Below are 12,876 nucleotides of genomic sequence, written 5' to 3'. Positions count from 1 at the left end.
AGTTTCCCACTGAAGATTTAAGAGGTGTCTCATCCTGGTCTGCTTTGAAAGAGGCCGCAAAATAGGGCGGCCGATCAGAACAGTGTCCTTACAAGCTTATTAAAAAAGGAAAAATAAATGTGTTTGATTAAAGACAGCGTTAACCTCTTGAGACCCGAGGTTCTCATGCAGGGACTCTACAGCTCGGCTTCTCTTCCATGATACTTTTTTTTGAATACTTCTTAGGTCCTACTAATCCCAAATAGGAGAAATCAAAAACCACCAAGCAAAAGTCTCTGGGTCTCAGCAGGTTAAAATGAGGTATGGCAATTTTTATGAGGAATACAGGTATCATGAGAAGAAAAGATAAAATACATAAGATAAATATAGGATATTAACCCTTGAAGTCTGAGTAAGTGAATTTACAACTGCTTAGCTTTCTCTGCGTGATCACATCTGGGCGATGTGTTCCTCCGCTTTAAACAGATAACAGCTCTTCATCAGCTACTGAATTAGTAACCAACTGATCGATGATGTGCAGCTAGAGGGCCCACTTTACTTCTCCCTTCCTGTAGCAGGTGACCTCAAATGACCTGAAATCAGTTTTGCCATTGAGATTAGCTGGTTATTATCCCCTGTGTATATGCTTAGTGCTGAGTGAGGCTAGCTTGCTCGGAGCATCTGGCCACGTGCTTAATATGTTTTCTTCACCATATTTCAGTGTGATTCTTTTATTGAGATGCTTTTTTTTTGGTGCAGGTAAAACATGCTCAACATGGTGGACATGTAAACAGTGAGGGTTTGGAGCTGAGTTAAGTTGTTGGGTGGTTAAGTGGTTTATTGGTGGAAGATCTAAGAGCTTGGATTGTTGCACAGATTGGTTTGACTGCAGTCTTCATGTCTGGAAACGATGATGCGGTATTCAGGGGGCATCGGGCATTGTCTCTCAAGATGAAATGCACTTGGATGAGGTACTGCATGGGGCTGAATATCTCGCCAAATGCTAAATTTACTGAATTATTACGTATTTCACAACAAATCAAAGGATGGAGGTGAGAATCATACAGGTTAAAATGTCACAAACAGATTGGACAGCACATGATGTCCACAAGGCTTGCAGATTTTCACAATAGTTCACAATACAGCCCTCCCATATTGTGCCCGTCCTCCTAAAACGTAGATGGGGGCCTGCTATTTCACCCAACCATAGGCCGACAAATCACAGTTGGGTTCAGTAACCTCTGCTAGACTTACTTATGTGACATGTCTATTAGCCAGAAACGAAATATTATACATAGCTAAAATCTTTAGGACCAGTGTGGCCTTCTTTAACGTCCCTCCTTCCGTCCTTTCTCTGAAGGCTCTGATGTTGTCAGGACCTTAATTAGCTCTAATTGGTAAGCTTCTTTGCAAGAGAAGCGCAGAAGCGGCGTCTAGCAAGGGGGAAACTCCTCCAAGGCCCTCGCTTCTCTCTGCAGAGACTGAGCTCGTCGCAGAGGGCCGCGGGAGCAGGGGTGGAATTCCGTGCCGGCTGCATCGGGCTGGCTTCCCAGCGTCCGCCAGTTAATACACTCAGGACGCAGCGCTCCAGCAGGGTTTAAGAGAATGTAGGACACGGGCTGACCCGTAGAGACATCGACGCTCACTGTCTCTCTCTCTCTTTTTCCCTCCCTACCCCGCTCCTCTCTTGTGCCAGCTCTCTCTCTCTCTCTCTCTTTCTCTCTCTCTCTCTCTCTCTCTCTCTCTCTCCTTCTGCTCCTTACTTCACACATGCAGTGTCCTAGCTTCTCGTCTGCCGTTCTTTCGAACACAGTTAATCCCACAGGGGCCTTAATTGTGCAGGCCGGTTTGGTGTGCCTCTTATTTAGTAGATTTTACGCTTGTGTAGATGTTTGAAGGTGGGGGTGTACTGACCTCCAGTTTTTAAAACAATAAAAAATAATAATCTAAGCGTAATAAAGGCCGGCACCAACTGCAGCCCACTTGGAAGCATGACGCTAAAACAAGCAACTTTACAGTTCATGTAGCCTCAGCAATGCAGGTGTGCAGAGTTGTGGGCATTAAGCTCGTTCTCATATATGCCCTCCTTCAAATTGTGAGACTGTGGGTGGGCACAATCGGCCACCGCACCACAAATCAGCAATCTGATTGGTCACTGCTCGTTTGCATCCCATTATAACACAATATGATTCTTTAAAACCAATAAATAAAAAATCGAATAAAAAACGGCATGTTGTTTACAGTCATTCAGAAAATGAACTTGGGCACCGGCCTTGTATTGGTGCAGTGATGGACCCCAATGAGCTGCTTACAGATATTCACAATTAGTTCCCTTTAATCTCAATGATGACCCCTTGCCCCGGCAGTCGGGAAGGAGCCTAAAAGTAGCATCTCTGAGTGATCTCTGACAAAGCTTATCCAGCCGTCGAGTGTCACTACTGGGAGAGCGCCGGTCAATCACAGATTACCATGCGTGATTGGTTTAAAGTCGCACAGCTCCCTCCTCTTTGCTGAAAAAGCGAAATGCAGTCCAGCAAAGTAGCTGGCGGAGGTGGACATAGAGACGCTACACTTTGTGCAAGTCAGGGAAAATGGTGGTGAGTGGAACTAACGCCTGCCTTTTAACTGCACTGACCCCGGATTAGGAGTTTGCTGTCATGCCTTTTGGACTTTGACATGTTCCGATACAAATTGGTTGTTTCTTTAGCCTTTTTTTTTGGTTGTTGTTGTTTTTATGGGTATCTCCCTTCATTACAGCCTGTCTGTACAGGACAGCAGGAGGAAAAGGTCTGTTTAATCCAGAAAAAAAAGGCTCGAAGGCTCAAAGTCTAGTGTTTAGGTAGTTGGCGAAGAAATTTTGCTTTCGGAGGCAGAGATCAAGCCCGGCAAACTCAGGGAAACGGTGTTGTGTGTTGTGATGTGAGGATCCTGTAGGGCAGAGAGTGTTTGAGCTGGCTTACAAGAATAAAGGTAAGCTCATTATTCTATTGCATGAACTCCCTTTCAGCAGAGGGGAGGGGGTAGGAGGAGAGAGAGGGAGAGAGAGAGGGAAAGAGAGAGAGAGAGAGAGAGAACGAGAACGATAAAGTGAGAGTGAGAGAGAAAGTGATGGTCTAAGAAAGATGGCAGGCTCTTCATTCAAGTGTCCCCCCTGATGGGGTTAGGCTGGACCTGTAAGTGGTGGAGCAGCAGTGAAAGTGTGAGGCTGTAAGCAGCGTGGTCTTCGAGGCGTCCTCCGGGCTGAGTAAAGCAGCTTTGTGGAAGTCCAACTTGCCAGGGTTTGGAAAGGGGCAGCGCTGCAAAGGCGGATTATCAACAATATATTTGGACCACACGGGGAGGATCCTATTTCCGAAGGACTGCCGGGGGGCTGCCTGCTCAGGGGGGCCAGGAGAAATGAGAAATTGCACTCGCGCGGGACCGTGATGGTTGATGTAGGAGTGATGTCAAAAGACGTAAGGCTGCATTTCCTGCGTTTATTGGTACAGCGAATACAGTCTATGCAGGCTTGCTGCACCGGGCTGTTTGGGTTGAGTGGAAGTGAAGGCGATGTGACGTAATGCTGGTGTCTGTGGTCGTGCTCTACCTGTTCTAGTGTTGGTTTAGCGTTTAATTGCATTTATGAGTTAGACAAATACTCTGATTAATGCGGTTTATTATGCATTGAGGCATTTTCCTTCACTAACTGAAATTCAGGGACACTATGTATACTAATGAGGGCGCTTTGCAAGACCTATCTTTATGGCTAACGTAATAAGAGCTCAGTAAGTTGAATCATATTTGCTGTAACTTTATAAAATGTGCATATACTGCATTTATTATATTTGTAAGGCTTTATAAGGCTGCTTGATTATTTCTAGCGCAGGGTTCTTTCCTGTTGAAGCCAGTTTTAAGATATTACATCAGCAGCCACATACAGTGCAAAGCCTTTGAAAGTCAGTACTGAATATCTCAGGTAGATAGCAGTGATATGGCTAACTGGACTACACGGCAGTAGAGTATACACTCCACTGAACACTTTGCTGACCATGCCATAAAGGGAAATTCCATAGATTTTTCAAAATATTCATGAAGAATGTAATTTATTATGGGTTGGTGTGAAACGCTCTATTCTAGGGAAACCTACAGAGTCAGTATTGTTCACAGTGGTGGTGAATGTCTCTAAAAGCTCCTCCTTTACAGAAGGGTTTTGCACCAAATGGTCATGAATGCACTGCCTGATGACTGAAACGCTTGTTTTGACGTAGGTTGGAGGTTTTGGCCTGGCGGAGGTGTCCATGCAGGGCATTGTTGGGAAAATTAGTCCCCAAAGTCAGATCGATTACCATCATCGGCATTAACTATAGTAAATAAAATGCCTGTAATTGTGTTTCTAGATGTTCCTAGTAATGGTGACCTCTGGTTCCCGTCCCAAAAGAAGAGTCAGTCGGTTTCTCTACAGTGAAACCATTTCACACCAAACCCCACTCTGAAAAAGCAGTGGAGTTCCTCCTATCACAGTGATCTCCTTCCCTAAGTGCGGCTCTGTATTTGCCACCCAAAGGGAAATATGGTGTCTCGGTCCTAAACAGACCCTCTCTGCCTGTGCTTGGACTCGTACCCATAAAAAAAGTGTGTCAGCGACTATCCGATACAGCTGCATCCAAATTCCATCAGCCTGCCAATCCATGTGACCAATAGCCAGTCAAAAGAGAGCATGGCATGTCGTTGCCTAAATAATGCTGATAGATCTGACCTGCATTCGTATACATAAAGGATCTCCCCTGATAACCACATGGTATCTAATGACTGTAGGCCGCTCAAGCAGTCATGAGCTGTCTCAGACTCTGAAGACCACTGTGAAGATGCAGTGGCTCAGTAGATCACGCGTTTAGATACTGACCCCAGCTTAGTGTCTAACACAGGGTTTTGCTATAGAAGCTTGGATATAGAAACGGTTGCGGTATAGAGGCTGCAGAGTGCAATTAAAAATATGAAACGTAGAAGGGGTGTAACAATACATGTATGATCGGCTTCAGTTCTTATGTTGAAAATGGACTCTGTTCTTGAAATGCATGTATTAAAATGACTTAAATGTCTTTCATTTAGGTGTTTTCTATATTAGTAGCACCAGGTTATTGAACAGTAACCCCCCCAAATTGACGAACTCATTAAAACAGCTGATTGAGAGCATGGGAGTGTTTAGAGCAAACTCATATGGCTTCATCCTGCTTCCTTTAAGGCCTGTATATACACTAATTGTAATATATTATGTATATTTTTTAAAGTCATAAACAATATTTTGTCCACTGAAAACTCTATTATTAATAATTTTCTTATTATTTTATTCACCCTCTGAGTTTTGCAAACTTTTGCAGTCAACATGAACTGTATTCCATGTATTTGCCATGTGTGTAACGACTTTAGGTCCCTCGACATCCTATTGTTTTGGCCTGATCTGTAGCTTAAGCCCCGACTACTTGCATGCTTACTGGCTTGTACATGGATCCACAAGGCTACCATGTCAAATAATGATCAAGGGAAGTGGGGAGTGGGGCAGCCGTCTAAGCATTGGCCTCATCATTGGGAGATCACAGCTTGGAAACGTTGGTGATGCCGTAGCCATCTGTGGCCGAGCCTGAGTAGGGCTGCTCTCCCTTCAGGCACCTTCCTGTGGGCGTTAGTGGCAGTTCAGAAATGCGTGACTTGAAGGCGTACATGCTAGCATTCACCCTTACAGCTCTGGTTACACATTGTGTGATGGGGGGAGTGGTAGCTAGAAGAACCAGTAATAGGGGTACAAACTGGGCTGCTAGGAAAGTTGACAGTTGCAACCCTCCCTTGTGTCTCTTGATAATTGGTCGTTTTTTCAATTAAATAAAAACAATTGATGGGAAGCATTGATGGGACAAAGTACAGTCATGTGTCAGTGGTACTTAATGCCTTAGATGCACTTGGCCAGTACTTAGTAAGTACTAATGTGAGGAAACACGGGAACAAGCAACACGAAGACAAAGGGACACTGAGACAAAGACAAAGGGCTGAAGCACCTGGAACCAAAGCAAAAAGCAAAAGCACATGGGACACAGTGACAGACTAGAGAGAGTCCCGACAGGAACAGGAGCAGCAGCAGGCAGAGATGGTCCAGTAGAGCCCTGGCAGTTGGTCCATGTTTTTTTGAAGTCAATCCTGTTCGATGAGCTCACCGTTTTCCCTCAGGGCTGCAGTTATGCCAAGCAATCGCTCCGCAACCCACGTCACTCTAGTCTAGACTTGCACCAGACTAACTTCATCAGACGCGGTCATGTCCACATAATGGATACACTGCATCCTTTACAGAGCCAGGCAGAAGCACATGGCCCTCAGATTAAGCCTTCATTGCCTGCTCTGATGCCTTAGTCATTTCCTTAGTTTACAGCAAGTGTCATTTAAATATGGTAAATATGGTTTATAAATATTGAATATTGCTGGCACACAATAACATAGAAACTTCGGGAATGAACTCTACTATAATACGCTAAGGTGTACTAAGGGTCTTCTGTACAAACCGGCGGGGCTATTCTTTGGTAGTAGAAGTTTGGAATAACACTTTCGGCCCGCCGGCGGTCCATAGGCTGGTCATATTTGTGTAAAATCCTGTAGTATTACTCTGTCGCCTCAGTCCACAGGCTTCTTTCACTTTCGGTGATGGTTCCGTAGCTCTCAGCTTGCCCAGAAATGCATGTGACACCAGCAAGAAATACCAAATCTCGCATTATGCTGCTTTAAAGACCGAAACTGTGTGTTGCAGTTGTCAAAATAATCCAGGAAGGTTTTAATGTTTGAGCAATGTTTGCTAACTAATATCCACTCTATGAGCACTTTTTTTTATTAGGAACAGTTATATTAACACTGGTTAGGCCTTTTCTCTCGAAACAGCCTTTTTTCCCCACACATTGCTGGAGTCATTCCTTCGAGACCGATTTTTCAGTTTGACCACTGAAGAACACTGTTCATGAAAACAGTTGAAGAGACTTTCGAGGCTTTGAGACATGGTGCATCATCATGCTGGAAGCAGCCATCAGAGGAAGGGTCAATTGTGGTCATAAAAAGATGCACATGGTCAGCAACAAATACTCAAATAGGCTGTGCACGGCGCTCAGCCGTGATGGATTGGTATTGAACAGGCCTAAAGTGTGCCTTTGCACCAGCAACCTGAATGAGGAGGTGTGCTATTGGTGTTTCCGATAAAGTGCAGAGTGAGTGTGTATTTGTGTATGAAGGTGTGTTTAGGGGACCGCATGAGTGACACCAATAAGAGGTTTCTTACAATGTGTAGATCTGTGTTTGGGGGGTCGTAAGGTCTTAGCCATAGCAGGATTGCAAATATGTGTGTAATAATGTATGACTAATGTGTGTGTGTGTCTGATCATTGTTATAGGGGTATTGACCTTTGCATTTTTTCATGTGCAATCATAGGTTCGGCAGTGTGTTTTTGAGGGATACACTAATCATTACATTTTTACGACCATATTTTTAATATTACTATACTGTTCATTAGCATTTTGTAAACTAAAGCTCACTCTGTGTGGGTTAAACCAACCCATGAAACACAAAACACGTTGCAACACGACTGTGGGGGTACTTTCTTATTTACAAATTTACAATGTGCATAGTATTATGTGCTCTTTGATGATGCTAAGGAGCAGCTACATTCAAATTTAGAGGCAACAGCAACACAGATCTGCCAAAATCTAAATTATAGGCAGGCTGATGCTCCATTTTCCGGCCCTGTAAGCCCACCAGTAAGAATATAAATGTTTAGAGCCAAAATTGGTCATATCTTCTGATCTTGCCCAATTCCAGTTGTGCGCCCCTAGTATTTTTACAATGCAGCAGTGTTGTACTTTTCTCACTGTAGGTGTGTGCAACTGTGCAAGCAGACTACAAAATGAAGTAGCTGGAAGGTCTTACAGCCCTAGCATGTGTGTATGTCTAAGAGAGAGACTGGGATATTTCGCTTGTCCTCTGCTGTTTTGCTTATATGTGCTCTGCCCACAGGAGATATGGATGGTCACTGGTGGGACCATGCGTCTTGGCATAGTGAGGCCTCCCCTATGTCTATGGTGAGGCGTCCGCCCCTCTGTGTCTTCTGCCATCCCATGATCCCCTAATTTTATTCACCTTTGCATGTTTTTTGTTTTCTTTTTTTTTTTCCTCTACCTTTCCCTTTCTTGCTGTTTTTTTTTTGTTTTGTTTGTTTGTTTGTTTGTTTGTTTAAACGTATCCTTAACCTGTAGGCGTCAGTCAATGGGGAAAAAGAAAAACAAACGAGCAGACATATTTTTTGGATCCCACGTATGCGCTGTCTGAGAGGCAAAAGAGCAGAATGGTGCGATTCGGAGAGCGTTCCTTCGAAGAGGAGGCGGAGGAGTGGTGTGAACCTCAGGTCAAAGACTCGGGCGTTGACACATGCAGTAGCACGACGCTAAACGAGGAGCATGGCCATAGCGAGAAGGTACCGGCACTGTATCTGCAGCCTGCTCCTCTTTCACTTCCAGTACTGCAAAACATCGTATCTGGCAAGTGAAAACATCTTCAACCTTGGCCGTGTACACTTCGTCAGACGAGTGGAATCAGTGTTTTCAGCAGTGAAAAGCATTTTCAGAGGGATTAACAGAATGAATTCAGAGTCCTGCACGAATTCACAGCATTCCAGTCATCAGTATGATGCTGTAAATAAAAATGCAGTGTAGTACAGATAATTCTGGACTGACTGAGAAACTGTAGGATATCCAGAATGAATCTCTAATAACATTAATATCCAGAATGAAGTTCTAATAACATAAATATCCAGAATGAAGCTCTAATATCATTAATATCCACTAATAAAGCTCTAATAACATTAACATCCAGAATGAAGCTCTAATAACATTAATATCCAGAATGAAGCTCTAATAACATTAATATCCAGAATGAACTTCTAATAACATTAATATTCAGAACGAAGCTCTAATAACATTAATATCCAGAACGAAGCTCTAATAACATTAAAATCCAGAATGAAGCTCTAATAACATTAATATGCAGAATGAAGTTCTAATAATATTAATAACCAGAATGAAGCTCTAATAACATTAATATCCAGAATGAAGCTCTAATGACATTAATATCCAGAATGAAGCTCTAATAACATTAATATCCAGAATGAAGCTCTAATAACATTAATATGCAGAATGAAGCTCTAATAATATTAATATCCAGAATGAAGCTCTAATAACATTAATATCCAGAATGAAGCTGTAATGACATTAATATCCAGAATGAAGCTCTAATAACATTAATATCCAGAATGAAGTTCTAATAATATTAATATCCAGAATGAAGCTCTAATGACGTTAATATCCAGAATGAAGCTCTAATAACATTAATATCCAGAATGAAGTTCTAATAACATTAATATCCAGAATGAAACTCTAATGACATTAATATCCAGAATGAATCTCTAATAACATTAATATCCAGAATGAAGCTCTAATAACATTAATATCCAGAATGAAGCTCTAATAACAGTCGCTGTGACTGCGACTGTGACTTTTCTTGCAACAGAATAGTTTTCATACGTCTGAAAACGCTGATTCTGAACTCATAACCAGCAGCGGATATTAACTGGATTTAAGAGGCTCTCACTTGCCAAGACACCATTTTTGCAGTGCAGCTGTTGTGCCCACTTGCTGACCCACTGCTGTTCCTCTGTATCTCCGAACAATCCGCTACACGTCTCGACTTCAGAGCGTCATCAACAACAGAGTGGCTGGCCAGAGTTCCGGAGCTCCAGAGGGAAACCTCCTGCTTGCTTTGCTGTTTGCTGTTTTTTTCTGTCTGCAAATTTCTCACTACAGAGACGAGAAAAAAAAGCTCCTGAAAGACGTCTCGCTACTCCTTCAGTTGTTTGCTGCATGCTTGTTGTTTAGCCCTTGTGGCCTGGCCCTCCTGCTGCAGGTCAGATTAAGGCTCACTCTTCCACCTGACCTCCCCACACTCCTCCCCTCAGCCTTTTTATTTATTTATTTATTTATTTCACTCGGTCGGTCATTCTCGGCCTCCGACGCGAGGATAGGCTAGCGTGATTGACCTCACACATGGGCGATTGTTTTTCTTTTTCCCTTTTGTTCACGCTGTCACGCTCTCTCTCTCCCTCTCTCTCTTTCTCTCTCTCTCGCGCGTGCTCTCGCACTTCTGTCGTGTTTTCTTCCAGTCGGTTGTGCTCCGCTGGGTCACTGTAGCGAACACACCCCTCTGCATGGCTCTCCGCCCACTGTTGCTCTCTTGTGCCGTGGCTGGGATAACACTTAGAGCTGGGATTGCACTAGAGCTACAAGGCTAATGTAGCTAACAAGTCACGTAGCATCACGCGCTGTCCTCAGACTGTGTGGAGTGGTTCGCTGATCGCTGAGGCGTCATGCATTACTCGTTAGCCTCATTAGCCTTGTAGCTCCGGCGTAGAACTGCAGAAGCGCAGTATACATGGCTCGCCTGTGCAGGGTTTTCAGGGTTTTAAGGCCCGTGAGGACGTTTGATTTGGCTGACCATCACCCAAAGAGAGAATACGCATTAAGTCGTGCATTACATATTGCCACTGTCACGCAAAAGCCTTGTCCTTGTCTCCCAAAACAGCTTCACAATTTCGGAGCATTTCTATTGGTCCGTGCATCATTATATTGGGCTTACAAGGTTCCTCGTATTGCAGAGGTGGGCCAATGCAGCGCTAGGAGTCTTGCCCGAGTAGCGCACCCAGACTGGGAATCGAACCCCACAAGTCTCCCATAAGGTTATTGCGTGACAGCGACTGTATACTCGTATACCCACCTTATCCGGACCCCCACAAACCTTGCGCCCGCCCTGTCCTCCCTCCAGAACTGAAACAGCTTGTGTATCCCTGCTTTACACGTTACAGGCCGGATTTGCTCACCTTCTCTGCCTTCATTGTTTGACAATATCACCTGTAGGATTTGACCAACGCTCCCCTTCCATTAGACACAGAAAAAAAAAACACCATCACGCACCCGTTCCACCGTTCCTAGACGAGTGTTGGCCCAGCATGTGTTTTCACAGCAAGCCGTCCCCAGGAAGGAGGGCTTTAGCTGCTTCTCCTCTTTTTTTCCCTCTATGTAGTCCATATATATATCCACTGTGTGTGTGTGTGTGTGTGTGTGTGTGTGTGTGTGTGTGTGTGTGTGTGTGCGCGCGCGCCTCTGTTTGTGGGTGTGGTTATTTCAGGGATGTAGACACTTGCTTTAAAACAAAAGGTGTATTGTCACTTTGACCTCACAGCATCCGGTGACATGGCAACCGTCCAAAGACGGGGATCGCCTAATTGGGCGGATTTTGCTCAACAAGCGGATGAAGGATGGCACAGTGCCCAGAGACACCGGCGCTCTGCTGGGCCTGAAGGTGATGCTGATAAACACACTCACACTCGCACACACACACATACATACATACACACGCACTGGACTGCAGATGACTCTAAGGACAGTCATACACACCACTGTAGCATTCAGCCAGATTCTGTTACAGGTTCTTATATAGTGATGATGTTAAGCCCTACATTTTGTGGAGGAGTAAATATTTGAGGTTCAGGCTCATTATTCAGTGATTTGCCAAGTAAACTCTTGCTTGTCTACACTTAAATTCCTCGCTATTATAGACACAGAACGTACACATTTGTTTTCTGGTAGTTTCTGAAGACCTCAACTGAAGATAGGCCTGACATGATAACTCATTGTTTTGCACGATAAATTGTCCCAGAAGTAATTGCGATAAACAATATTATTCTCATTTTGAAGGGAATTTTATGCCACTGATACACTGATAATATAATAGCATAATACGGCAGTTATACACACTTTTTTGAAATAAATGATCTTGTAATAATCAGGAATATTCAGACATCGGTAATGGTTTAAATATCGTAAATAAATAAAGCATGAATGAAATAAAACCACTGTGGGATCCACTGTCGACATACATGTTGGCCTCTCCTCACTCAGTCGGCTCAAAGCCAAGCTATTATAAGTAATATAAACATTTGGTCATTAACGTACTCGTCCGAACTTTCTGGCTGGAATTATGCAGTCTTTGAGGGACAAGAGCTATTAGCTTTGAGTAACACGTCTTCATCAGGCGCTAGGGAAGTAATGGATCATAAAACTCTCTGGTCAGACCAGATCAAGGTTTTTGTGTCCCAGGTTGGGTCATTTATTATTTTTTTAATTTGAAAAAGAAGGGGACACAAACTTGAGGGACACTGCTTTGTATGTATGACAGCACCATTACTGTTGCATTGGTCACAGAGAACAGAACAGAGTGACTAGTTAAAATACATGCTGGTTAACACAATGGGCAATATCAAGGTCAGCAAAGGTTATCGAGGTCATGTCCATGTATTGTGAGATAGGTTGTTAGCGTAGATATCTTGACAGGGCTTAATTGAAGATAAATGTTCTTGTAAGCTGAAGTCAAAATCTCGGAAAAATGCCATTTAAGTAATTTAGTAATTTTCCATAGAGAAAATTGGAATTCAGTTTTTTAAAACCCAATTTTGAATCATTTTGTCAAGTAAAAAAAAACATTTTAAAGGTACATAAACACAGTACAGTTCATCAAAAATTATTTTACATATATTTTAAAATATATCTTATTTTATTAAATAAATAAAATATATGTATGTTTATAAATAAATTAAAAATATATTTTAAAATATTTTTTAACATATGTTTTTAGCCCGTTTTAATATATCGCTAACATATATTTGATAAATACATTTTAAATCTATGTATTTTTTCCATATGGGCGCCCATCGTTTCACCTTCTCTGCTAAATTGAAGCCACACTAAATCAAGCGTTAATAAAAACTGTAAAGCATATTTTCCACAT

At 42.9% G+C, this 12,876-nt stretch overlaps 1 protein-coding gene across 8 annotated transcripts in view; it reads left to right on the top strand.

The window, feature by feature from the left end:
• The window catches only part of rims2b (regulating synaptic membrane exocytosis 2b), a 151,009-nt gene that overhangs the window by 54,995 nt on the left and 83,138 nt on the right, over window positions 1–12,876 (top strand). For all 8 annotated transcript variants that reach the window (XM_072675652.1, XM_072675648.1, XM_072675653.1 and 5 more), the window contains 2 exons: window positions 7,999–8,063; window positions 11,272–11,391. In XM_072675652.1, coding sequence (XP_072531753.1) covers window positions 7,999–8,063; window positions 11,272–11,391 — 185 coding nt within the window. The remainder of the gene's footprint in view (window positions 1–7,998; window positions 8,064–11,271; window positions 11,392–12,876) is intronic.

This window comes from Salminus brasiliensis, chromosome 3 (assembly GCF_030463535.1).
Source record: "Salminus brasiliensis chromosome 3, fSalBra1.hap2, whole genome shotgun sequence".
In the NCBI taxonomy this organism is placed as follows: Eukaryota; Metazoa; Chordata; class Actinopteri; order Characiformes; family Bryconidae; genus Salminus; species Salminus brasiliensis.
Note: the sequence above shows the minus strand (reverse complement) of the source record. Positions and strands in the feature narration are given on the sequence as shown.